This window comes from Entelurus aequoreus, linkage group LG11 (genome assembly GCF_033978785.1).
Source record: "Entelurus aequoreus isolate RoL-2023_Sb linkage group LG11, RoL_Eaeq_v1.1, whole genome shotgun sequence".
Taxonomy (NCBI): domain Eukaryota; kingdom Metazoa; phylum Chordata; class Actinopteri; order Syngnathiformes; family Syngnathidae; genus Entelurus; species Entelurus aequoreus.
The window spans coordinates 37,065,031-37,092,124 of record NC_084741.1 but is presented as its reverse complement, the minus strand read 5'-3'; the positions used below and the strand labels follow the sequence as shown (position 1 = coordinate 37,092,124).

At 41.9% G+C, this 27,094-nt stretch overlaps 1 protein-coding gene across 3 annotated transcripts in view; it reads left to right on the top strand.

The window, feature by feature from the left end:
* Window positions 1-26,770, top strand: part of LOC133660066 (IgGFc-binding protein) — a 32,326-nt gene extending 5,556 nt beyond the window's left edge. The window contains exons 6-44 of one of the 3 annotated variants that reach the window (XM_062063161.1): window positions 6-552; window positions 1,851-2,392; window positions 2,455-2,989; window positions 3,109-3,305; window positions 4,419-4,557; window positions 4,825-5,402; window positions 5,488-6,052; window positions 6,264-6,835; window positions 6,952-7,513; window positions 7,588-7,787; window positions 7,872-8,285; window positions 8,375-8,936; window positions 9,019-9,218; window positions 9,308-9,727; window positions 9,812-10,373; window positions 10,464-10,663; window positions 10,738-11,154; window positions 11,240-11,801; window positions 11,871-12,070; window positions 12,157-12,522; window positions 12,654-13,215; window positions 13,296-13,495; window positions 16,417-16,836; window positions 16,925-17,486; window positions 17,576-17,775; window positions 18,853-19,269; window positions 19,339-19,900; window positions 19,970-20,169; window positions 20,251-20,386; window positions 20,478-20,800; window positions 20,868-21,450; window positions 21,520-22,103; window positions 22,177-22,744; window positions 23,072-23,646; window positions 23,734-24,277; window positions 24,352-24,551; window positions 25,890-26,267; window positions 26,332-26,603; window positions 26,692-26,770. In XM_062063161.1, the coding sequence (XP_061919145.1) occupies window positions 6-552; window positions 1,851-2,392; window positions 2,455-2,989; window positions 3,109-3,305; window positions 4,419-4,557; window positions 4,825-5,402; window positions 5,488-6,052; window positions 6,264-6,835; window positions 6,952-7,513; window positions 7,588-7,787; window positions 7,872-8,285; window positions 8,375-8,936; window positions 9,019-9,218; window positions 9,308-9,727; window positions 9,812-10,373; window positions 10,464-10,663; window positions 10,738-11,154; window positions 11,240-11,801; window positions 11,871-12,070; window positions 12,157-12,522; window positions 12,654-13,215; window positions 13,296-13,495; window positions 16,417-16,836; window positions 16,925-17,486; window positions 17,576-17,775; window positions 18,853-19,269; window positions 19,339-19,900; window positions 19,970-20,169; window positions 20,251-20,386; window positions 20,478-20,800; window positions 20,868-21,450; window positions 21,520-22,103; window positions 22,177-22,744; window positions 23,072-23,646; window positions 23,734-24,277; window positions 24,352-24,551; window positions 25,890-26,267; window positions 26,332-26,603; window positions 26,692-26,701 (15,636 nt within the window). In that variant the 3' untranslated portion in view covers window positions 26,702-26,770. Of the gene's footprint in view, window positions 1-5; window positions 553-1,850; window positions 2,393-2,454; window positions 2,990-3,108; window positions 3,306-4,418; window positions 4,558-4,824; window positions 5,403-5,487; window positions 6,053-6,263; window positions 6,836-6,951; window positions 7,514-7,587; window positions 7,788-7,871; window positions 8,286-8,374; window positions 8,937-9,018; window positions 9,219-9,307; window positions 9,728-9,811; window positions 10,374-10,463; window positions 10,664-10,737; window positions 11,155-11,239; window positions 11,802-11,870; window positions 12,071-12,156; window positions 12,574-12,653; window positions 13,216-13,295; window positions 13,496-16,416; window positions 16,837-16,924; window positions 17,487-17,575; window positions 17,776-18,852; window positions 19,270-19,338; window positions 19,901-19,969; window positions 20,170-20,250; window positions 20,387-20,477; window positions 20,801-20,867; window positions 21,451-21,519; window positions 22,104-22,176; window positions 22,745-23,071; window positions 23,647-23,733; window positions 24,278-24,351; window positions 24,552-25,889; window positions 26,268-26,331; window positions 26,604-26,691 lie in introns of all 3 variants that reach the window. The other 2 variants (XM_062063160.1, XM_062063162.1) reach the window with 2 other exon arrangements.
* The last annotated feature ends 324 nt before the right edge of the window (window positions 26,771-27,094 follow it).

The window sequence follows — 27,094 nt, the reverse complement described above, 5'->3', positions numbered from 1 at the left end:
TTCAGGTGGATGGTCTGCTAGTGAACCTACCGTCTATTTTGAGCCAAGGCCAAGTATTGCTTTATCTGAAAGGGCAAACAAAGTGTATAGAGACAGACTTTGGTGTTGTTGTGACATATAGCTCAGACATCCTAACTATCACAATGCCCAGGGGCTTCTCTGATAATATATGTGGACTGTGTGGGAACTTCAACGACAATCCTGAGGATGACCTGATGCCAGATGATACATTTGATATAGTTCAAGCTGTCAGGCAATGGAGAACAAGCAATGAACGTGAATGTTTGGATCTCCCTAGAAACACCTCAGGTTGCAGTCAACAAGAGCAAGCTCTTTTTCAGGGCAAGGATTTCTGTGGAATGTTGTTGGATCCTGAGGGGGCATTCCAAAGCTGCCACAAAATGGTGGATCCCCAAGATTTTTATGATAACTGTGTTTATGGTCTTTGCAATGGGAATCGGATGACCCTGTGCCAGATCCTGTCCAGCTATGTTGCAGTGTGTCAAGAAGTGGAAACTTTAGTAGATGAATGGCGAGAATCCAATTTCTGTTGTAAGTAATTAAATACCGTATATCCTGGACTATAAGGCGCACTTAAAATACTTTAATTTTCTAAAATATCGACAGTGTGCCTTTATAACCCAATGCACCTAATGTACAGAATAATTCTGCTTGTTCCGACCGACCTCAAAGCTATCTTATTTGGTACATGGTGTAAGTGTGACAAGTAGATGGCAGTCACACGAGATAAGTTTAGACTGCAAGATGACACCAGTAAACACCAAAACTTTAAATGTTCCATTGAGAATATAGAACATTACACGCGGTGCTCAAAAATCCATCAAAATGTTTTAGTACGACTTTGGTAAGCTAAGAAGCTGCACCGCTTGATAGATTGTTGGAGCATCAGTGGCCTAGTGGTTAGTGTCCGCCCTGAGATCGGTAGGTTTGAGTTCAAATCCCAGCCGAGTCATACCAAAGACTACAAAAATGGGACCCATAACCTCCCTGCTTGGCACTCAGCAACATAGGGTTGGAGTTGGGGGTTAAATCACCAAAATGATTCCCGGGCGCGGCGCCGCTGCTGCCCACTGCTCCCCAAGGGGATGGGACAAATGCAGAGGACAAATTTCACCACATCTAGTGTGTGTGACAATCATTGGTACTTTAATCTTAATCTTTAAATTACGGCCACCGTATGTGATTCATATATGTACTGTGATTCAAGATACGAACACTATTATTAAAGCAATCAGATTTAATCAGAAATCAACTTTTCTTACCTTCTGGTACCTGCTGATGTGTATTTGGGGTCTGCATAAGTCCTGAAAATGTGCGCACAGCTGCCATTGTAGTCTGTGCCAACACCGTAGTCTATCTTCTTATAGGACATGAATTATCCGCTGTTGTCATATAAAGTAGCGTAAAGTTCTAATTAATCTCGCTATGCAAGCGCTAAAAACTATTGGTGTAGTGGGTTTAGATAATTCACCCACAGAATTTTAGTTATTAGATTTCCGGTCCGGCGGTTTTTCACGGGACACAAAGCGATTTGAAGATGGTCTGTAAAACATAACCTATGCCACATTTTCACCAAAGAACCACCATTACATGTTACGTAGACCACAAGGAAGTGTTTTGAATTTTAGAAAAAAATCATGACGACCCCTCTAATGCACCTTATATTCCGGTGCGCCTTTTGTATGAAAATAGACCCGCTCCTCGGCTGTGCGCCTTATAATTCAGTGTGCTCTATGGTCCGGAAAATATGGTACTGTCAACTTTATTCTAAGTATAAATGTTGAGGCGTGATTTCTAAATGATTTGTTTACTGATCTTCTCTTCTTCAGTGATCACTTGCCCACCCAACAGTGAATACCACCTCTGTTCCAGTCACAAGTCTGCCTGTGTACAAAACCCGAGTCTTCTTTCAGAGAGATGCAAAGAGGGCTGTTATTGCAAGCCTGGGTTTTTCCACAGTAGTGGGGAATGTGTTCCAGAATCTGAATGTGGCTGCAGTCATAATGGTGTTTACTACAAAATCCATGAAAACTTCCACCCTGATGAAAACTGTCTTAAGTCCTGTGTTTGCGTGGGCCGCAATGAAGTGCAGTGTACAAACAACACGTGTCCAGCTGAAACTAAGTGTGTCAACAAACATGGCCGGCGTGCATGCCATACTTCTCAATTAAAATGTGTAGTCATGGGCGGGAGACACCTCCAGACCTTTCATGGACAACCCTTTGATTTGAACTTTGGAAATAGTTCTTATCTCCTTTTCCAACATTGTGATGATCCTGGGCTTTCTGCTGGTGTCCAACAAGGCCAACTTAACCTCAGAATCCATGGCATGAACCTGACATTGACCTGGAAGAATTTGGCGAAAGTAAAGGTAAATGGCATGGACTTCAAATAATTGTAAATACAAATAATATAATATGTTGTTGCTTGCAGATTGATGGGGTTTTGATGGCCCTTCCTGTTCATAAGAATGGCGTTGCAGTAATATTCTCCGGCTCGCTGGTCCGTGTCATTTGTCCTGACATTGGAATTGTGGTAATCTATGGAGGACCTAATCTGATACAATTAGCTATTCAAGTGACTCATAAAAGACTTTGTGGCTTGTGTGCAAATGCTGCTGCTATGGCCACAGAGGAGCAAGGAAGTCTGATGACAAATCATTCCATTACACCACTTTCCTTGTGCCTCTCACCTGGAGCAAATTGCAATGTTGACTGTTATAACTGTTCTCAATGCAACACCACCATGGAATTTGCCTCAGATAGCCTTTGTGGCATGCTGCTTGCTTCCGAAGGGTCATTTGGTGCTTGCCATTCTACTGTGGACCCAATGCCATTTTTCCAGAACTGTGTGAATGACCTGTGCAGGTCTAATAACGATGACTTGCTTTGTGATAACTTGAGACAGTACACGTTTGCCTGCCAGGATGCAGGAGCTGAGGTTAAACCATGGAGGGGTGATAAGTGTGGTGAGTGTTATCACCTTTTTCTTTTGAAATCATCCAGATTTGTTGTATACACTGAATTGTACTAGATTAATGCTTTTAGAATGGCACACATGAGTCTAATTACTTTCTCCTCCACACAGGACTTTCATGCCCTCAGCACTCCCATTACAGAATATGTGTTAGTGCATGTTCTGTGTCCTGTGGTGTTTTATCTGATGCACCCTGTCCATGGCCCTGCTATGAAGGATGTCAATGTGACGCTGGACACGCGCAAAGTGAAAATGGCTGTGTCAGAAATGAGAAATGTGGCTGTTTCTTCCGTGGGCAATACCATGAGGCAAGTATTCAAATGTTAATTGAGAAAACTGACCATGTTTGTTTCAGTGCAGCTAAATGTAAAGCATGTAGCTCAGTATGATTGTGTTGAAAAAGGGTCGCCCAGAGGCATTGAAGTTAGGTGGGGATGTTGGGCTTTTGTAAAGTTTTTAATTTTTTTCCTGTCATTTAAATATGCAAGTTTAAAACAAACAAAAAAAAGTCCTAAATGGTAATATAAAACAATATATCTGAAAGTTAAATGAGGTTCCTTTTTTAATCAAATTAAGAATGTCTAAGCCCACCTATATACCCCTATGCAAAAATGTTTTTCCACCTGGATAGAGACAGACCTTTCATTGACACATGTCAGTGTCATCAAAACTCACCTTTTTAAGCATTCACACTTGGCAGCATTTTTTAACAAGAATAAGGTGATAGAAAAAAAATATTTTTGCCTCTGTGGCATCATAGGAGAAAGTTTCACTTTTGCATCTCATTGCACATAACTGGTGCGTTCAAAGACCCTTGATTAAAGTTAAAACAAAGGCATCCCTATGTTTTAAAGACAAAGAGACTTAACCTCCAGGACATGTACTAATAATATAGTCAATGTGTTATGGTTTGTATTATCCACTGATGATCATACCTGAATCCTCTGTGTGTATGTATACACTCTGATGTGAAGGGGAAACTTGGCAGATTTATAAACCTATTTAAGTGAATGACAAAATTATTTAAATGTATATTCTGCCCACATTATATTGAATTTGTCGGCACTTAAAAAAAGTATCAAAATGGTGCATTATCTAGATAGGTTAATCCTATCATTATTTTGTTTTACATGTTTTAACTAAATCCATATAAACAAGTGTGTGTATATGGCGTGGGATTGGGGCCCCAAAATTTGGCGCTATACCCCTGAGTGGCCCACATTTGATATTGCATACACAGGCAACATGGTGGTCAAAGTTGCAGCATAATCCCCACCTTTTTGAACAAATTCTGATTTTATCACAGAAATCTGAAGCCTTTATCTTGATGTTTGTTGAAAGTTCAGAGAACTATCAGGCGACATGCATCTTCCCCTGCTTACACAAACCCAATTACTCTACTGTATTGTTCCTCCCTGTAGGTTGGAGAGGTCGTGTGGAATGAAGGCTGCTCGAAGCGGTGTAGCTGCTGTTCCACTGCCACCCTGTGTTGCAGACCAGCTTCTTGCCCTAAGGGGCAGAGCTGCGTCCTTAATCAAACCTGGCACTGTGCAGAGAAAAGTACGATTAGCCACATCTTCTACTTTCTTGGTGGACATTCCATCACAACTCTTCTGTCAGCATTTCCATGCAAACAGTCTTCTCTTGTGCACTGTGAAATACCATCTTACTTGTCAGTCTCACGACTATTTTTCTGTGATGTTACTGTATGCACAAAAGCTCGCCTGTCTGAAGCTTCAGCATGATTAATCTGTTAGTCCATACAATATCAGGCTAAATATGGAATATTTTATATGAATTTTTTACACAATGTTTTCCCTCTTTTAGCCTTGTCATGCCCAGTGAATAGCCATTATAAGTCCTGTGGAACCGCCTGTCCTGCCACATGTGAAGCTCCGTTTATTTCATCCTGCAACCTGGCTTGTGTGGCGGGATGCCTGTGTGACCCTGGATTCCTTCTGGATGGAGACACTTGCGTCCACCCATCTCAGTGTGGCTGTAATTACGATGGACGTCGTTACCGTAGCAATGAGACCTTTTGGGCCGATGATTCATGCACTCGACAATGTATATGTGACCCCAACACACACAAAGTGTTTTGCCGTGTGGCTTATTGCGGCGCTGAAGAATATTGTGATCTTCAGGATGGACTCAGAAGTTGTGTGAATCATGACTATCAGATGTGCGCCTACACTGGAAATCACATACGCACCTTTGACCAGCACAACTATGATTTTCATGGCACCTGCCAGTATCAGTTATTTGGCATTTGCGAACAAAAGCAAGGTCTAGATGTCAAAGTGCATGTTCAGACAGATGAGCATCTTCAGTCAGCACGAATGGTCTTAGTCACCATAAATGGACAGCTTATGAAGATTGACAGTAAAAATACAGACACCATAAAGGTAAGACTTTTTTTGTGCAGTGTTTCCCACCACATTTAAGTGAAAAAATGTTGACCATAACATGCACTTTTGGCACCCCCTGCAGGTTAATGACATAAAGCGAAACATGCCATTTTACCCCAGCAATACTGCGTTGGTGTTTTCACTAGGCCTTCACACTTACATCTACACAGAGGGCTTTGGATTGAGTATCAGCAAAGAAGGGACTGTAATCATTGGCCTCTCTAGTAAATATGCTAATGCTACTTGTGGTCTATGTGGTAACTTCAACTCTGATCCTGCTGATGATCTCACAGTAAATGGCACACAAGAGCAACTCAATCCCGAGCAATTTGGGAAAGCTTGGAGAAGTGGACAGAACCACTGGTGTGTTGAAGGCTGTCTAGCTAGAAGCTGTCCAAATTGTTCATCTGAGGCTTTGGACCACTTCTCTGACCCAGGGGCTTGTGGAAAGATTCTGGAAGTTAATGGACCATTCAGAGACTGTCATAGCAAAGTGGACCCCTCCAGCTTTTATAAGAACTGTGTCAGTGACCTGTGTCTTTATGGAGATGTGCAGCCCGCAGTGTGTCGCTCCCTGGCAGAGTATGCTGATGTCTGCCTTTATCGCAAGGCTCTGGTTTATGCCTGGAGGAGCCCTGAGTTTTGCTGTAAGTAGTTTCTGCTCAGCACTTGTGTTGCAACAGTATGTAATTCTAATGTTGACAGAAAAGTTACTTACTTCATGGTCAAAATGTTATCCATTGTTTTAATCTTTTTATTTTATAAAAGGCCAAATTATTTCCTGCCCATTAGATGTCACTGATGTTCCATCCATCTCAAAAACTGACTTCTTGTCTTCTTGTCACTGTATCTCCACAGATGAATCCTGTCCCTCCAGTACCATCTACAATATGAGTACTGCCCCAATTCACATTTGCGTTGGTTGGTACAACTACACATTTGAGCTCCTTCCAAACTTAGGAGAAAACTGCATATGTGAGGCAGGTTTAGTCCACAGTGGAAATGGCTGTGTGCAACCAAACAACTGCGGCTGCTTGCACAACGGGGAATATTTCACACCAGGGGAGGTGGTGTCTACATGTGACCAAAGGTGTTTATGTCATCCTGGGGGAAACTTGACGTGTGTTGATGTGCCATGTAGTGAGCAGGAAGAGTGTAAACTTATCGAAGGCATTCGAGGTTGCCACCCTAAAGCTAAAATGACCCACTGCTCTATTAATGGATCCCAGTATACCACATTTGACGGATGGGTGTTTGAATTTCAAGGTTCATGCAACTACACTTTGGTACAAACTTGCTCTCCTAAGGACCTTGATGTAGAGCCCCTTTTTATAAGTGTGCTTGGTAACAATAGTGAAAGGAAACAGATCTATCTGCATGTCAATAACATGACTTTTAAGATGTCAACTGCCTATCCTGGCAAAATCCAGGTAAGTTAATATTCTGGTCATCAACTAATTTGTTTGAAAGCAGACCAATACACCTTAAAATATTCCAATTAATCTTCTTTTACTTTTCTTTTTGCTTACAATGACATTCTATTTAGGTTAATGGACTTTACCAGAACCTCACATTCTCTCAGAACAATGTCACAGTGCAACAGAAAAATAAGTTGATGACATTCAAGACTGCAAATTCTGTTGAGATTATTACCGACCTGCATGACCACATAGAGGTTAAGCTTCCAAAAAATTACCGCCAGACAACATGTGGCCTCTGTGGGAACTACAATGGTGACCCCTCAGATGACATGCAGCTACCCAACGGCACTGCTGTCTCTAATCCCGACGTATTTGGTAGTGGATGGAAGTTGTCGGACTCTGAATCCTCATGCAGCGACACATGTGACAGCACTTGCCAACGGTGTCTATCCCCCATGTCAGAGTATGCATCAGACCTGTACTGTGGTCTTGTCAAAAAGCCAAAAGGACCCTTTTCTTTGTGTCACCCTCTAATATTCCCACAGAAGTACTACTCTCTCTGCATGAAATACGTTTGTGCTACAGACGGCCAAAAGCAGGCTTTATGTGATGCACTGGCATTATATGAGGCAGTGTGCAAAGTGGCTGGCGTCAGTGTTGACAAATGGAGGAACAGCACGGGCTGTGGTAAGGCTAACTAAAGCGCAATTGTTTTAGATGTTGTTATACAGTATGTAAACTCAGACTTTGTTTTTGTCTAGCTCCAAAATGTCCTCAATTCAGCCATTACAGTCAGTGTGCAAATGTTTGCTCCTCATTGTGTCCTGGGATAAATCTTGCCATGCAGTGTCCCAGGCAGTGTGAGGAAGGATGCCAGTGTGACGATCAGCATCTTTATGATGGCCATGCATGTGTGCCAGCTGATCAATGTGGCTGCATGTACAATGGAAGGAGATTTAACGTCAGTTACACGTTATAGACTAATTTAAATGTGTTCCATTAACATAATTCCACCATAACCAAATTTCATTTTATCCAATTATAGATCTCTGAAAGCCAACTTCTGCAAAATTGCACTGTTAACTGCACCTGTGGTCCTCCCCTTGATTGTGAGGAGCACAAGTGTCCCCCACTACACGGTTGTATGGATTTAGATGGCAATTTTATTTGCCACAAGGAGGAAGAGTGTGAGCCTTTCGGAGGCGTTAAAGATTGCCACCCCAAAGCTAAAATGGCCCACTGCTCCATTAATGGATCCCAGTTTACCACGTTTGATGGAATGGCGTTTGAATTTCATGATTCCTGCAACTACACTCTGGTACAAACTTGCTCTCCCAAAGACAATGTGGAGCCACTTCTGATAAGTGTGCATAGTAACTACAGTGAAGGCAAAAAGATACATCTCCGTGTCAATAACGTGACTTTTGAGATGTCAACTGCCTATCCTGGCAAAATAAAGGTAAGTAGATGGTCTGGTCATCGACATTTTTTTTGTTTAGAATGTTTTAATGAGTTGAATATTTCTGCTTACAATTACATTTCTTTTAGGTTAATGGACTTTACCAAAGCCTCACGTTCTCTGAGAACAATGTGACTGTGCAACAAAAAAATAAATGGACGGCATTAAAGACTGCACATTCTGTAGAGATTATTACCGACCTGCACAACCACATAGAGGTCAAGCTCCCAATACATTACCGCCAGTTAACATGTGGCCTCTGTGGGAACTACAATGGTGACCCCTCAGATGACATGCAGCTGCCCAATGGCACGGCTGTCTCTAATCCTGATGTATTTGGTAGTGGATGGAAGTTGTCTCACTCTGAATCCTCATGCAACGACACATGTGACAGCACTTGCCAACGGTGTTTATCCCCCGTGTCAGAGTATGCATCGGACCTATACTGTGGCCTTGTCAACCAGCCAAGTGGACCCTTTTCTTTGTGTCACCCTCAAATATTCCCACAGAAGTACTACTCACTTTGCATGAAAAACCTTTGTGCTGCAGACGGCCAAAAGCAGGCTTTGTGTGGTGCACTAGAGGTATATGAGGCAGCGTGCAATGTTGCTGGAGTCAGTGTTGACCCCTGGAGGAACCGCACAGGCTGTGGTAAGTCTAACAGCTCAATTACTCTCCATAGAAAAAATTGTTGTGATATGTAAACTCATACTTATGTTTTCTTTTTGTCTAGCTCCAAAATGTCCTCAATTCAGCCATTACAGTCAATGTGCAAATGTCTGCTCCTCCTTGTGTCCTGGGACAAATCTTGGTAGGCAGTGTCCCAGACAGTGTGAGGAAGGATGCCAATGTGACACCCGGCACCTTTATGATGGCCATGCATGTGTGCCAGCTGATCAGTGTGGCTGCATGCACGATGGGAGGAGAATTAAGGTCAGTAACACGGGCTGAGAAAATTATTTTTGTGAATATTTTTCCAGAACGGTTTTGCCACAACTGTTTTGTCATGTTATCAATTGCAGGTCTCTGAAAGCCAACTTTTACAAAATTGCACCGTTAACTGCACCTGTGGTCCTCCCCTCGTTTGTGAGTTGCACAAATGTCCCCCACTGCATAGATGTATGGTTTTAAATGAAACGGCCAGTTGCCACAAAGAGAAGGAAAAGTGTAAACTTCTTGGAGACATTGAAGGTTGCCACCCCAAAGCTAAAATGACCCACTGCTCCATTAATGGATCCCAGTATACCACGTTTGATGGACTGGTGTTTGAATTTCATGGTTCCTGCAATTACACTCTGGTGCAAACTTGCTCTCCCAAGGGCCTTGGTGTAGAGACACTTTTGATAAGTGTGCGTGGCAACCACAGTGAAAGCAAACAGATCTATCTGCATGTCAATAACATGACTTTTAAGATGTCAACTTTTTATCCTGGCAAAATTAAGGTAAGCAAATATTCTGGTCAACAAGCCACTTGATCATCTGTTGAAATGATCGTATTGGTCTGCTTACAATGACATTCTTTTTAGGTTAATGGACTTTACCAGAACCTTACATTCTCTCAGAACAATGTGACTGTCCAACAGAAAAATAAGTGGATGACCTTCAAAATTGCACATTCGGCAGAGATTATTACCGACCTACACAACTACATAAAGGTCAACCTTCCAAATAATTACAGCCAGACAACATGTGGCCTCTGTGGGAACTACAATGGTGACCCCTCAGATGACATGCAGCTACCCAACGGCACTGCTGTCTCTAATCCCGATGTATTTGGTAGTGGATGGAAGTTGTCTGACTCTGAATCCTCATGCAGTGACACATGTGACAGCACTTGCCAACGGTGTCTATCCCCCATGTCAGAGTATGCATCAGACCTGTACTGTGGCCTTGTCAATCAGCCAAGTGGACCCTTTTCCTTGTGTCACCCTCAAATATTCCCACAGAAGTACTACTTGCTTTGCATGAAAAACCTTTGTGCTGCAGGCGGCCAAAAGCAGGCTTTGTGTGTTGCACTAGAGGTGTATGAGGCAGTGTGCAAAGTGGCTGGCGTCAGTGTTGACCAATGGAGGAACAGCACAGGCTGTGGTAAGTCTAACAGCAGCTCAATCACTCTTATAGAATACAAGTTCGCTGTAATATGTGAAGTCATACTTGGGTTATTTTATTTTTTTCTAGCTCTAAAATGTCCTCAATTCAGCCATTATAGTCAATGTGCAAATGTTTGCTCCTCCTTGTGTCCTGGGATGAGTCTTGCCATGCAGTGTCCCAGACAGTGTGAGGAAGGATGCCAGTGTGACACCCGGCACCTTTATGATGGCCGTGCATGTGTGCCAGCCGATCAATGTGGCTGCATGCATGATGGGAGAAGAATTAATGTCTGTAACCATGACTAAGAAAATATTTTTGAAATTTGAAAATTCTGCCAAATTAATCATTTTATCAATTACAGGTCTCTGAAAGCCAACTTATACAAAATTGCACTATTAACTGCACCTGTGGACCTCCCCTCGTTTGTGAGGAGCACGTGTGTCCCGCACTGCACAGTTGTAAAGTTTTAGATGGAATTGCCGGCTGCCACAAAGAGGAAGAGTGTAAATTTGGAGGAGGCGTTGAAAGTTGCCACCCCAAAGCTAAAATGACCCACTGCTCTATTAATGGATCCCAGTATAGCACATTTGATGGACGGGTGTTTGAATTTCGTGGTTCATGCAACTACACTCTGGTACAAACTTGCTCTGCCAATGGCCTTGATGTGGAGCCATTTTTGATGAGTGTGCGTGGTAACCACAGTGTAGGGAAAGAGATCTATCTGCATGTCAATAACATGACTTTTAAGATGTCAACTGCCTTTCCTGGCAAAATCTTGGTAAGTTAATATTGTGGTCATCAACTAATTTGTTTGAAAGCAGACCAATACCACTCTTAACAGATTCCAATTAATCTTCTTTTAGGTTAATGGACTTTACCAGAACCTCACATTCTCTCAGAACAATGTCACTGTGCAACAGAAAAATAAGTTGATGACATTCAAGACTGCAAATTATGTTGAGATTATTACTGACCTGCACTACCATATAGAGGTCAACCTTCCAAATAATTACAGCCAGACAGCCTGTGGCCTCTGTGGGAACTACAATGGCGACCCCTCAGATGACCTGCAGCTACCTAATGGCACTGTGGTCTCTAATCCTGATGTATTTGGTAGTGGATGGAAGTTGTCTGACTCTGAATCCTCATGCAGCGACACATGTGACAGCACTTGCCAACGGTGTCTATCCCCTGTGTCAGAGTATGCATCGGACCTGTACTGTGGCCTTGTCAACCAACCAAGTGGACCCTTTTCTTTGTGTCACCCTCAAATATTCCCACAGAAGTACTACTCACTTTGCATGAAAAACCTTTGTGCTGCAGATGGCCAAAAGCAGGCTTTATGTGATGCACTAGACTTATATGAAGCAGCGTGCAAAGTAGCTGGCGTCAGTGTTGACCCCTGGAGCAACAGCACGGGCTGTGGTAAGGCTAACCAAAGCGCAATTGTTTTAGGTATTGTAATATGTAAACTCAGACTGTGTTTTTGTCTAGCTCCAAAATGTCCTCAATTCAGCCATTACAGTCAGTGTGCAAATGTTTGCTCCTCCTTGTGTCCTGGGATAAATCTTGCCATGCAGTGTCCCAGGCAGTGTGAGGAAGGATGCCAGTGTGACGATCAGCATCTTTATGATGGCCATGCATGTGTGCCAGCTGATCAATGTGGCTGCATGTACAATGGAAGGAGATTTAACGTCAGTTACACATTACAGACTAATCGTGTGTTCCATTACTTAACAAAATTCTGCCATAACCAAATGTAATTTTTATCATATTACAGATCTCTGAAAGCCAACTTCTGCAAAATTGCACTGTTAACTGCACATGTGGTCCTCCCCTTGTTTGTGAGGAGCACAAGTGCCCCCCACTACATGGTTGTATGGTATTAGATGGAAATTTTATTTGCCACAAAGAGGAAGAGTGTGAGCCTTTCAGAGGCGTTAAAGTTTGCCACCCCAAAGCTAAAATGGCCCACTGCTCCGTTAATGGATCCCAGTATACCACGTTTGATGGACTGGCGTTTGAATTTCATAATTCCTGCAACTACACTCTGGTACAAACTTGCTCTCCCAAAAACCTTATTGTGGAGCCACTTCTGATAAGTGTGCGGGGTAACCACAGTGAAGGCAAACGGATACATCTGCAGGTAAATAACATGACTTTTGAGATGTCAACTGCCTATCCTGGCAAAATAAAGGTAAGTAAATATTCTAGTCTCCACCAAATTTTTTGTGAATGTTTTAATGAGTCGTATTCTGCTTATTACATTTATTTTAGGTTAATGGACTTTACCAGAACCTCACGTTCTCGGAGAACAATGTTACTGTGCAACAGAAAAACAAGTTGATGACATTCAAGGCTGCACATTCTGTTGAGATTATTTCTAACCTGCACAACCACATAGAGGTCAAGCTTCCAAAAAATTACCGCCAGTTAACATGTGGCCTCTGTGGGAACTACAATGGTGACCCCTCAGATGACATGCAGCTGCCCAACGGCACTGCGGTCTCTAATCCTGACGTATTTGGTAATGGATGGAAGTTGTCTGACTCTGAATCATCATGCAGCGACACATGTGACAGCACTTGCCAACGGTGTCTATCCCCCGTGTCAGAGTATGCATCCGACCTATACTGTGGCCTTGTCAACCAGCCAAGTGGACCATTTTCCTTGTGTCACCCTCAAATATTCCCACAGAAGTACTACTCACTTTGCATGAAAAACCTTTGTGCTGCAGACGGCCAAAAGCAGGCTTTGTGTGATGCACTAGAGGTATATGAGGCAGCGTGCAAAGTGGCTGGAGTCAGTGTTGACCCCTGGAGGAACAGCACAGGCTGTGGTAAGTAACAGCTCAATCACTTACAAATGACAGGTGTTTATAATGTGAACTCATACTTGCATTGTCTTATTTTTGTCTAGCTCCAAAATGTCCTCAATTCAGCCATTACAGTCAATATGCAAATGTTTGCTCCTCCTTGTGTCCTGGGATGAGTCTTGCCATGCAGTGTCCCAGACAGTGTGAGGAAGGATGCAGGTGTGACACCCGGCACCTTTATGATGGCCATGCATGTGTGCCAGCTGATCAATGTGGCTGCATGTACAATGGGAAGAGAATTAAGGTCAGTAACACTTCCAGCGTATCCGCAGAGTCTTAAAGTCTGAAATCCATCAATTTTGATTTAAGGCCTGAAATTTCGCAAATACCATGAAATGTCTCAAAATACATAGATTTGTTTTTTAAAACAAATGCATAAGCTTCAGTCCCTCTTTTAAATGTTAAGATTTTTGAGGTCACTATTAATTACAAAATAAAATGAAGTACCTGTGCAGTGCTCTGCACACACCATTGTATGTTACAGCAGAATTTAGCTACCAACACAGATTACAAAAGCCATCAGCAAAGCAGTTAAGGTGTGTAAGTTCAACGATTTGTGACTGCAGAAGAATCAAGTCAATGCATGATTGAAGCCGGTGAATGAAAACTCATGGTGTTTTCACCGATGTAACGTCTCTGGTCAGGGCCCGGATGTGGAGCAATCATGAAAGGCAGTGATTGTAGACATTGTGGTAAAAGTAAATTGAACCATATTGTAAAAGTAGAAAACCTTGGACAAGTTTGTGTAAAAAGATGCCAAAACTTGCACAGCTTTTATGTTGGTAAAGTGGCACAAATTGCCAAAGAACCATGAGATTCTAACTATTGAAATCATACATACATCGTGTGTGTGCGCGCACATGTAAATGATCTGTGGTGTAATGACTTGGTGTAATCACAGCAGGTTAACCTTGTCTTGTCATGCTAAAGCAGCGCTTCTCAAATATTTTCTGTTACTCTGCCCTAAGAAAACATTTTGCGCTCCATCGCCGCGACTATGAATAGTATCGTTTGTCTATAAAATTGTTCATTGTATCCTTAAAAATATACCTGTAGAAGACAGAAAAATAAATATGTATCACCTTTCAACAAAGAATAACTACATTTTTTTTTAGTCTGTAACAGAAAATATTTAAAGTGCCTTTTAAAATAAATTATATCCTTATTTGTAATAGAAATTGTTTTTTGACCGACTTGAACTATTTGATACTGAAAAATAAACTTAAATGAAATTAATGAAGAATAAAAATGTAAAAATCAGCAGCATTGATTTAGGAGCACAACATATAAAACACTTTCACCTACAAAACCGAAACGATTTGTGCCTTTTTTTTTTTTTTAATCAAAATGATGTCTGGCTAATTGCTACTATAAGCATGTTCTGTAGTGCACAGCTTTTTTGAAGCATGATGCTGTATACTACATGTTCATAGGGGACCACCCCACTATTTGAGAACTGCGCTAAAGTAATGACTTGTCCTTAATATTTTTGTAAACTATTCACTGAAAGCAAATAAATGTATTCATGAGCTGAGCAAATTTGAATCTTAACTACATTTTTTCCTGTCAAAATTCTGTCTGGGGTTTGATCTATAATCGCCTTTCATTTTAGACAATTGTTCTGTCTGTGCTCACTGTTTTTCACAACTTTGGGCCAACCCAAGTACTGTAAATTGTTTTTCTCTGTTCACTGAATTCTGACAGCCCAAAACGCAAAAGTTAACTAACTTTTGCAGAGGTGGTAAGAGTCTCTTTCAGATGATAAATTGTGCTTTCCTCCAACATTGCTGACTTTTTGGTTATCACATGAAACCAGGGCCGTAACCAGGATTTGACAAATACCTAGGTGGAAAATTGGTTGTCCAAGAGGAGCCTTGAAAGGCTGAAATTATGATTATCCCAGCACCATATAAAACCCTGAGCAAACAATGAATTTTTAGAACGAAGTCTTTTATTGAGGTATAACTATCACGTGTTAACATCTTCAACAATCAGCATGGTTTTGTAACTGTGCACTTTTATTAATATGCTGAAGTTAAGTGTATTAAACAATTTTAACATTAAAAAGTACCAAAAGTTCGATCACGACCGGAATTCAAACCCAGCACCTTCTGTTTCACACAGCAAGTATTAATGACGCCTGCAACGAAGCTACCAGAAGTAAATGAGGAAAATCTGTTCTCGTATTCTAATCCGTGACAGAGCATGATGTGGCCAAGAATGTGTTAGGGGTAAAACATTTATTTAAAGCGCCTCGTCATTCAATAATTTACAATTTAATGTGCTTCTTCATGCAAAACAGGCCCCACCCCCCACTTATACGCAGAGTGAGTGTTCTTCATTTTGGGTGGGGCGGCACCTTACTGACACGACAGGAAAAACGTTTTTCCTGAAGGAATCAATATCAAGACAGCATTTCACATCAATTTTATTCAGGTGAAACCAACATTAGTTACATCAGTATGATTTAATGTTATTGTTATGCTGACGGCACATTTCTGCTCGGATAATGTTTAAAGTAAAAGTGGACTTCATTGCGTTACGTTTGAGTTGTAGCCGGCGTGTTTATGAATAAAGATTATATATTGTGAGAATGATCTACTTCATGGTATTGCACAGCACACAATGTGCTACACAAAGTACATTTACAGTCAGTCATATCTTCTTTTTGTCATTTACAAAAATACCAAAGACAAGACCTCTGTATCTTCCAATGGTAGTTACGGCCATGCGTGAAAACACTCGAAATTAAGTACACTGAACTTTATCCAAGAAAACATGGAACATTCGGCATGAATGCACTAGAATTCCATGTTGAATGAGAAAAATGGCCGGTGTTTGCCAATATTGATTTCAGAGTTCCAAATAGTCTGCAATGGAAAGGCTTATGGTGTTTTTTTAGTTAAGTTAAACATGTTTTACCAATGTAAATAGCAGTGAACTAATTTCTATACTTGGCATTCATTCTGGGTTTTTGATTATCCTTTGTCAGTATACTTTTTTTGTTAGTATGGTTGTGAAATGGTCTTAATTTTATTCGTTATGGTCCTGAATTTAACTTGTTAAAGCATGCAAAGGCCCTGATTACATAAAACTATTGTCTCAGTCTGTAATCATTGATTCCAAAAAAGTTTTACAACAATTTGTCATTTTATCTAATTACAGGTCTCTGAAAGCAAACTTCTACAAAATTGCACTGTTAACTGCACGTGTGGACCTCCCCTTGTCTGTGAGGAGCACAGGTGTCCCCCACTGCATAGTTGTATGGTTTTAGATGGAACTGTTGTCTGCCACAAAGAGGAGGAAGAGTGTAAGTTTCTCAGAGGCGTTCAAGGTTGCCATCCCAAAGCTAAAATGGCCCACTGCTTCGTTAATGGATCCCAGTATACCACATTTGATGGACTAGCATATGAATTTCATGGATCATGCAACTACACTCTGGTCCAAACTTGCTCTCTAAAGAACCTTGATGTGGAGCCACTTTTGATAAGTGTGCGTGGTAACCACAGTGAAGGCAAAGAGATCTATCTGCATGTCAATAACATGACTTTTAAGATGTCAACTTCCTATCCTGGCAAAATCCAGGTAAGTAATCTGGTCACAAACTATTTTTTTGTTTTGAATTTGTTTTTAAGGAGTTGTTTTGGTTTGCTTACATTTTTTTTTTTTTTAGGTTAACGGACTTTACCAGAACCTCACATTCTTGCAGTACAATGTGACTGTGCAACAGAAAAATAAATGGACGACATTCAAGACTGCACATTCTGTAAAGATTATTACCGACCTGCACAACCACATAGAGGTCAAGCTTCCAAAGAATTATCACTTGACAACCTGTGGCCTCTGTGGGAACTACAATGGTGACCCCTCAGATGACATGCAGCTACCCAATGGCAGTGCGGTCTCAAATCCCGACATATTTGGTAGTGGATGGAAGTTGTCTGACTCTGAATCCTCATGCAGCGACACATGTGACAGCACTTGCCAACGGTGTCTATCCCCCGTGTCAGAGTATGCATCGGACCTGTACTGTGGCCTTGTCAACCAGCCAAATGGACCCTTTTCCTTGTGTCACCCTCAAATATTCCCACAGAAGTACTACTTGCTTTGTATGAAAAACCTTTGTGCTGCTGATGGCAAAAAGCAGGCTTTGTGTGGTGCACTTGAAGAATATGAGGCAGCGTGTAAAGTTGCTGGAGTCCGTGTTGACCAATGGCGGAACAGCACAGACTGTGGTAAGTCTAACAGCAGCTCAATCATTCTCATAGAAAAGTGTTTTTAATATGTCAACTCAGACTTACCTTGTCTTTATATTTTCGTCTAGCTCAAAAATGTCCTCAATTCAGTCATTACAGTCCGTGTGCAAATGTCTGCTCCTCCTTGTGTCCTGGGATGAGTCTTGCCTTGCAGTGTCCCAGACAATGTGAGGAAGGATGCCAATGTAACACTCAGCACCTTTATGATGGCCATGCATGTGTGCCAGCTGATCAATGTGGCTGCACGTACGATGGGAGGAAAATTAAGGTCGGTAACATTACAGACTGCGATATTAGTGATGCCACTGACATTTTTGCCACCCAGTTTTGGGCCAAATACAGCCCTAATTTGGCATATTTGGCTTTCGATCGAAAGACTATCACTGAAACAGCACTGCCGAAACAAGATGTGATGACATAAGCAAGAAGCAGGGGATAGTCTGGAGTAGAGGCAACCAGTCCGCAGTGTGGACATATTTCAATATATACGAGCATCACCTGCGGAAAACTGCGAAACATGTAATGTGAAAATCAAGACGGCAGTGGTGGCTGCTTGTCTTTCAAGGTGGGGAATTGCTAGCTGGTGCTGTAGCCCAAGGCTACTAATTGCTTGTGAGTGCTTTGCGTCTGATAGAGGCTTGTAGCAGCACTGTTTATCGGGGACATTGCAGAGTGACAGAAGTCAAGTCTCCAACCATAAGACCAGTCTCCAATTACACCATAAAAAGATGCCACGTTTGTCGCTAGTCAGTTTTTAATAAGGAGAATGTCACTAAAGGAGTGGAAATGTCCCCAGATCAACTCAGAACAAAATTAAACTTTAAAAATGCTCCAGTGGTGTTCCACAGCAGCCAAACTAGACATTGAATAATTGCCTGGCTTTGTCCCGCCCATTGGACATTCAGCGTCTCTGGGAGGCTATGGACCCTTGGCTGTCCAGGATGATGATTTGATGGTCTGAGGATTAATCCCTTGACAGCAAAATGAGAACCCATTCAATACTTCCCTTTTTGACTTCTTTTGAGCATGTCTACACCGCGTTGTCTCTAGCCCCATTCAGAATTTGGCCTATTTCGTTAGTTTTAAATATTTTGTATTGGAATACCAGTGGTATTTTTTTTCATAATTTTGATTTTTATTCCTTAAAGGATGAATATTAATTTGTAATTGCTTTGCCTTGATTTTAGTGAGGTTAGTATAGTTGTAAGCATAATAGCAAAGGTAATTGGCATGCTTTATTTCAGTGTTTCGGTTTTGGCCAAGAATTTTAGTATCGATGCATACCTAGAAAATATTTTGGATTTGTGAGTTTCTGCCGCAACGATTTGTCATTTTATGATTCCAGGTATCTGAAAGCCAACTTCTACAAAATTGCACAGTTAACTGCACCTGTGGACCTCCCCTCGTTTGTGAGGAACACAAGTGTCCCCCACTGCAAAGTTGTATGGTTTTAGATGGAAATTTTAGTTGCCACAAAGAGGAAGAGTGTGAGCCTTTTGGAGGTGTTAAAGGTTGCCACTCCAAAGCTAAAATGGTCCATTGCTCTGTTAATGGATCCCAGTATACCACGTTTGATGGACGGATGTTTGAATTTCATGGTTCATGCAACTACACTTTGGTACAAATTTGCTCTCTCAAGGGCCCCGATGTGAAGCCACTTTTGATAAGTGTGTATGGTAACCACAGTGAAGGCAAAGAGATCTATCTGCATGTCAATAACATGACTTTTAAAATGTCAACTGCCTTTCCTGGCAAAATCCAGGTAAGTAAACTCATTTGTTGATTTGTTGAATTAACTGTAATGGTTTACTTACAATGGCAATTATTTTAGGTAAATGGACTTTATCAAAACCTTACAATCTCCCAAAACAATGTGACTGTGCAACAAAAAAATAAATGGATGACATTCAAGACTGCACATTCTGTGGAGATTATTACTGACCTGCACAACCACATAGAGGTCAAGCTCCCAAAGAATTATCGCCAGACAACCTGTGGCCTCTGTGGGAACTACAATGATGACCCCTCAGATGACATGCAGCTACCCAACGGCACTGATGTCTCTAATCCCGACGTATTTGGGAGTGGATGGAAGTTGTCTGACTCTGAATCCTCATGCAGCGACATGTGTGACAGCACTTGCCAACGGTGTCTATCCCCCGTGTCAGAGTATGCATCGGACCTGTACTGTGGCCTCGTCAACCAGCCAAGTGGACCCTTTTCCTTGTGTCACCCTCAAATATTTCCACAGAAGTACTACTCTCTTTGCATGAAAAACCTTTGTGCTGCAGATGGCCAAAAGCAGGCTTTGTGTGATGCACTAGAGGTATATGAGGCAGCGTGCAAAGTGACTGGCGTCAGTGTTGACCAATGGAGGAACCACACAGGCTGTGGTAAGTCTAACAGCAGCACAATCATTAAGTGTTTTGTAACGAGTCAACTCAGACTGTTTTTCTGTCTAGCTCCAAAATGTCCCGATTTCAGCCATTACAGTCAGTGTGCAAATGTTTGCTCCTCCTTGTGTCCTGGGATAAGTCTTGCCATGCAGTGTTCCAGACAGTGTGAGGAAGGATGCCAGTGTGACACCCGGCACCTTTATGATGGCCATGCATGTGTGCCAGCCGATCAATGTGGCTGCATGCAGGATGGGAGGAGATTTAACGTCAGTTACACATTGCAGACTGAAAAAAAAAGTAATTTATTCCAGAGGTTCTGCCACAGCAATTATTTAATCTAATTGCAGGTATCTGAAAGCCAACTTCTACAAAATTGCACTCTTAACTGTACCTGTGGACCTCCCCTAGTTTGTGAGGAGCACAAGTGTCCCCCATTGCACAGTTGTATGGCTTTAGATGGAATGGACGGGTGCCGCAAAGATGGTGAGCCATTACAACTACTGCAATGTGCATTCTTGGCCCACTCTGCACGTATGTCACTCTAGTGTGTTTAAAACATTTTTGTGTTGTTCAGAGCAAGCCTTAGATGATCCCTCTGAGGGGAAATGTGACCCCTCTGAGATTTACTACCTGAGCAATGGTGAAGCTGTTTGTGAGAGCCGCCCGGGTCGGTGCTGGACGTGGGGAAGCCAGCATTACCGCTCCTTTGATGGGGTCAACTATGATGTGGATGGTACCTGCACATATCTGCTTTCAGGTAGCAAAGGTGCCACCTGTGGTGCTCCATCTTTCAGCGTGTCCAAGAAGAGCAATTGCAAAGAAGAGTCCCTCGTGCAGTTGGTGACTATAAAGGTGTATGGGTTCATCATCAAGCTTGGTCACAAGGACAGTATATATGTAAGTTTCTGAACTGTAAACCAATGCTGGCTCATTATGTTAATGACTAATGTCCCCCTTTTTCCAGGTTAATGGGGAAGTCAAATATATTCCTTTTACTCTTTTTCACGGTAAGATTGAAATGTCAAACAAGGACAACAAGGCTCTACTAAAGACAGACTTTGGGCTGCGTGTTTTGTTTGACTGGAATACTACGGTTTTCATCACACTAAAGCCGCATTACAAAGGCATTGTCTACGGTCTTTGTGGCAATTTTAACGATGATCCTCAAGATGAATATACAGTTAATGGACCTGGTTCCCCTCAGTTTAAAACAAGTGTAGAGTTAGCTCAGGCTTATCGCGTTTTTGATGACGAGCAGAAGTGTTGTAGCGGTTGTTGTATAAAGAAGAAACTGGATGTTGCTACATTGCTGGAAGATGTGGCTTACAGAGAACCTTCCAGTGGAAAAAGTTCCTGTGCTGATTTTGTATATCCAGCTGGTCAATATGCACCATGCCACAGTCTTGTCAACCCAGACTCCTTTTTTCAAAGTTGTGTATCAGACCTCGCATTTAAAGGTGTAAAAGCTGCCGTTGACCAGACTACATCATCGTATTCCTTGGTTTGTAAAGAGCTCAATGAAGACTTCCTCTTTGGAGTGACAGCTCGTAAGTATACGCGAGTGTAAAATGTAATTACTTTACTTTGTAATAATTTATTCTACCAATGTTTTTCAGCTATTCGCTGTCCACCGAACAGCCACTATAAGACTTGTGGCTCAGCCTGTCCAACAACGTGTGGCCTTAAAAACAGAATCTGCATTAAAACTTGTGTCAAAGGCTGCTTCTGTAACCCGGGTTTTGTCATGAGTCCAGAGGGTTGTGTGCCACCTGAAGAGTGTGGTTGCAAAGACTTCAGAGGCAAATACCACAGCCTAAACTCTGCTTTCTGGATCCCAGATGATTGTGGACAACTCTGCACTTGTAAGCCAGGAGAGATGAACTGCAGCCCATCTCATTGCCCAAAAGGAATGTCTTGCAACAAACTACTGCACAAGATGGTGTGTCAATATGACAAACCGCAGAACTGTAGCATCGTCACTGGGATGCACTTCACGTCGTTTGATGGACATCGTTTTGACCTTAGGGACAGTTGTGCATATATTTTTGTTCAAACAAACGCCAACATCAATGGACTTGTACCATTCAATATCACCATCGCTGATGCCAGTTGCAAGAAGTTTTTTCATAGTCTAACTTTAAAGCTCTCTGCCTATGGATTGGAAGTAGTAATTGGCAAAGAAGACCCTAGAAAACTTCTGGTAAATACCCGATTTTCAAAAATATATGTATATAGTATAAGTTAATGATTATTTGAACTTTTTTTCCCCTTAGATTGATGGGCTGCATAAACACCTACCATACTATCACCACACAGGACATGTCAGTGCCTACCGCACACCTTTATCCCTCGTTATTCACCTTGATATGGGGTTGCAGGTGATAGTCTATAAAACTGGCACAGTGGTGGTTGTGCTTCCTACCAGTTATGCTTCTTCTGTTCATGGACTTTGTGGGAATGCTAACTCTGACCCCCATGATGACCAAAATATGCCTGATGAAGAAAAGGCCCAAAATGTGCTCGAGTTTGCTCACAGCTGGCGATTGGGGGGATCGATGGCTTGTAGGCCAAGCTGTACTTCCAGAGTAAAGAACTGCCTTGCAGATGCTCAGAAACTCTTTGAAGGCAGTGATTTTTGTGGGGTACTTGTAGATGGACTTGGGCCTTTTGCGGAGTGTGCTTTGATTTTGGATCCAAAGCCATACTTTTACAACTGTGTAGCAGATACCTGTTCTTATGGGGGACATAACCTGGCTCTCTGCAGTTCCATTGCATCATATACTGCTGCCTGTCAAGCAGCTCAGTTGCCTGTCAGGCAGTGGAGGAGTGACACTTTCTGCGGTGAGTAAAATGTATTTAATGTTTACTTTTAACCAATGCCAAAAGTTAAAATCCAAATAAGTAAAAAAAAGAAGGAACTTCATGTTCTGTACTGATTGGTTTTACTTGCTTGCTCTGCTGCTGGCGAACATAACTTTTGGCTCTGTTCCTGACTTGAACATTTGGGGAGTTTTTGAGTTAACGCTGACAACTTTCTCATCATTTGCAGCTATGTGCAGTCTCACTTAAACAAACATTTTTGACAGAAATTAAGATCTGAAGAAGTCAGTTTTGTTTACCACATTTTGTAAACCCCAATGCTCTTATCTTCTCAACCCTACTCCATAGGTATGACATGCCCTCAGAATAGCCACTATGAACTGTGTGGCCCTCGATGTCCTGACGTGTGCGCTGGACTTGCCTCTGCCACAAACTGCACTGGTGCTTGTGTGGAGGGTTGCCAGTGTGACCCTGGCTACATCTTGAGTGATGGTGATTGTGTGATGGCGGTCGACTGCGGTTGCTTAAACGATGGACAATACCATCCTGCTGGTTACTTTTACAACGGTAAAATCTGTCAAATTTGTCACTGTTATGAAGGTAAATTGTCTTGCAGCCCGTCCCCTTGCAGGCCCACAAAGGGCCTCTTGTCACGTGTTGACATGGTCTATCAGAGACACTGGCAATATGGAGTATGTGAAGTGTTTGCAGGCTTGGGCTATGTGACATTTGATGGATTGTTCATACCTCACTATGGAGCTTGCACCTATTTAATTTCTGAACGCTCTCCTAAAGCTATACATGGTCACACTGTGCTCCTGAGCTTTGAGAAAGACATTAATAACTTTATTGCAAGCAAGCTGGCATTTATGTTTAATTACATGAAAGTGACCATCAATCCAAAGACACCATGGATAATACAAGTAAGTTCTGCACTCTGAATTATGGATGTAAAGAAATTTGTTAAACTAAGTTGGTTTCACTCTCACTCCCCCACCCCTTTTTCTAAGGTGAATGGTGAAGACTTCAGCGTGCCTTACAACAGTGGTGTACTTCAAGTTTATGAAGATGGCAATACGTTAACAGTCATCACAGTGGCAGGGGTGAGACTCGAGCTGTCATCCACTAAGTATCTCAGACTCAGCATACCACCGAATTTTGATTCGGCTTCAGGACTTTGTGGGAATTTCAATGGGGACAAATCTGATGACATGGAACTAAGAACGGGTAATCTTACCCGAGGTGTTGCAGAGTTTTTGCATAGCTGGTCTGTTGGACAAACATGTGGTGAGACTTGCAAAGAAGACTGTGGTCTGTGCAAACTGTCTTCGAATGCCACAGTAATGTGTGATATCCTCTTGACCACAAGCATTGAGTTCAACCACTGTTTGAGCAAGGGTGTTGAAGCCCATCTTTACAGAGATGTGTGCCTCAGAGCCATTTGTGGCGGGTTAGCCTATATGGAGGCTGTATGTCTAGCCCTGGAAGCATATACTGCAACCTGCCAGGCCAATGGAGTAACTGTAGGGTCCTGGAGGAAGAACACCCCCTGCTGTGAGTGAAACTTTTTCGTGTTTTGAGTCGCGGTTATATGGTCAACGTTAAATTGTGTTCATGTCTACCCCCAGCTTACAAGTGTCCACGCAGCAGCAGCCCAAGTCAGTGTGTTGACTCTGGTTCCAACTCGTGTCCTGCTCTGCTGCAGCCCGGGTCCTCAGCAACTGGCTGTTCAGGAGGCTGTCAGTGCCTGAACGGAAATGTGTTTGATGGAGGCGAATGTGTAGCAGTCGGCAAGTGTGGGTGTATTGTCCATGGTCAATATGTCAAGGTAATGTATAAACACAATGGCATGTTGCAGTATTTTTTTTTAAGTGTGCAGCGGACCCCCTCTTAGAACCTGGGACTTATTTTACACCCCAAAAAATATTTTCAGGAGTATATTGTGGTGATTTCTGCTCACCTCAAGCTCTAACTAAGAGTCAGTGTTTTGCCTTCAAACATAACTGAAGTTAGCTTAGCATGTTTGAAATACTTTTTTTGTCAAGCTGCTGCACTCCTCTTGAAGTCTTTTGAATCCTCTCAGAGGAGGCTCGGCTCGCCTCACACTTTGGAAACTGCTGGAAAATGTGAACGATAACCTTTTGTAATAATTACTGTGCAGTAGGACTCCATTTCTAGAAAGCTAGGAACCGGTGAGCTGGACTTTTTCATTCAGTATTATTCCTATTTTGAGAACCAAAATTCTCTAGTGGACATTTATTTGTCTTGTCAGTTACACATTTCTGAAAAAAATAGCTCTTATGTAAAATGTGTCCACTTTAGTGGACGCTGAGCTTTAGAGGCTAAAATGGATCTGCCTGTATTTACACTGGTCTGTGTTCCTCCTTACAACGGGAACACTATTTGAATTGCATTTCATTTGCTGCAAAAATGTTAGTCTTTCCCAACTGAACTTGTGGAGCCAGTCTGGTGTCATTCCGGAGCCAGAATTGGCCCTCAAGCCGCCAGTTCAGTAGTGAGCTGTACCGTATATGTATCCTCTGCTCTAATAGACTTGATAATGTAGTGATCAGTTTGTTCTACTTCTTGTGCTGCGGAACTACTACCCATCATTGTAATATGAAAATAACCACTATAACATGCAGCGCACAAAGTTCTTTTGGCTGTTTGTTCAACAATACTTGGGTCTCTCTGCAGTTGAGTAAAAGGTCTTATGCCATTTGTGTTAAATGGCTTAATCAGTTTGATCACACTTGAATTTGGATTCATTACTTGCTTGCATATTTAAATTAACTTAAGACGGGAACATTTTTATTGTTTTACTTTAATGTATTTGCTCAAAACGTGGTAACCGTTTTATCTGAAGTTCTATTAGGGTGTCTTTTGAAGTAAAAACTTGGCAGCGAGCCCAACAGTCGGCGTCCTTTTCACTCATCTTTGCACTGACGTGTGCATTGACCTGATCACTGATCGTATAACACTCGCTGCCTTTTAGGTGAAAGAGCATGCGGGGTCAAAATAAATTGTGATTGATTTGCGTATATTGATGTGAATTGATGATTGATGTGAATTTTGATTAAACATGAGTTAAATTATTTTTGACAGCTCTGGTAAAAATGCATTACAGTATTTACTGATTTCATCTTTGTTTTTCCCCCCTCCAAAGCTGGAGGAGCAGTTGTACACTGAGAATTGCACCGAGAGATGCTGGTGCCACCCCCTAGGTGGTGCCCTGTGTGAGAAGGCGTCCTGCAGCCCCTGGCAGATGTGTGCTCTGAGGAACGGCTCCTGGGGCTGTCATGTTAAACAGGAAGTTTGTCAACTCAAAGACAGCCTGCAGGTCTCCACTTTCACTGGGCAGCAGCTAAGCTTGACACCCAGAACGCCCTACAGGCTGATGGGCCTTTGCGATGAGGATGCTGAAAATTGGTTCAGCTTGATCTCTTACAACGGACTCTGCGATGGCAGCGGCACCAGGCTTGTTACGGTCTTCCAGATCCTTTTCTTGGGATTCTCATTAACTATCCAAGATGGCATAGTGAAGGTGACAATTCTTTAGAGACGATGAGCGCATATATCTTCATAATTATTTTCTTAATTCTTCGCAGGTGAATGGACACATTGTGCCCCTCCCACACAGTTTACCTACAGGGGTGTCCCTGTCACATGGTGTGACCCAGGACAAGTCAGAAGTGGTGGTGATCCTGAAGAGAGATTTTGGGTTAGAATCTGAGTTGGAAATGAAATTTGGTGTTGCTATGTTCTCACTCAAAGCAGCATCATGGTATACTGGGAAATTATGTGGCGTCTGTGGAAACTTCAATGACACCAACTCTCAAACGCCACTCAAATCTTGGATTCTTTCAGATTTCCAAGGCTGGTATGTTGAAATCTCCTATATATATATATGTATATATATATATATATTCATAGTATGTTTTTTTATAAATGTTTCTGTTTTTCCACAGCTCCACTTAGCAGTTTGACATCTGCGTAACAATGTATTATAATGTTAGACTGCATAATAAAACATGTTTTCAAGTTTAATTGTTCTGTTCATTTGAAGGCCACATTTCATAAAGCACTTACTAAAATAACTGAGGAAAGCACATCAAAGTTTATTTATAAAGCCTCAGGGATTATCCTTAGCCATCAGATAACCTCCTTGCAGGAAAGCGAAGCAGCATGTATCAATTTATCCATTTTTAAAATTTAAATGATGTACTGAAAAGTAAAAATTGTTGGATAATCTTTAATCATGACCTCACTAAACTGAATTTACACACAGTGGCAGTACTTGAGATTTAGATTTAGTAATTTATCAGTTTGAAGGGTTATAATTTGTCAAACCTAATTGTATATAGGGACCTA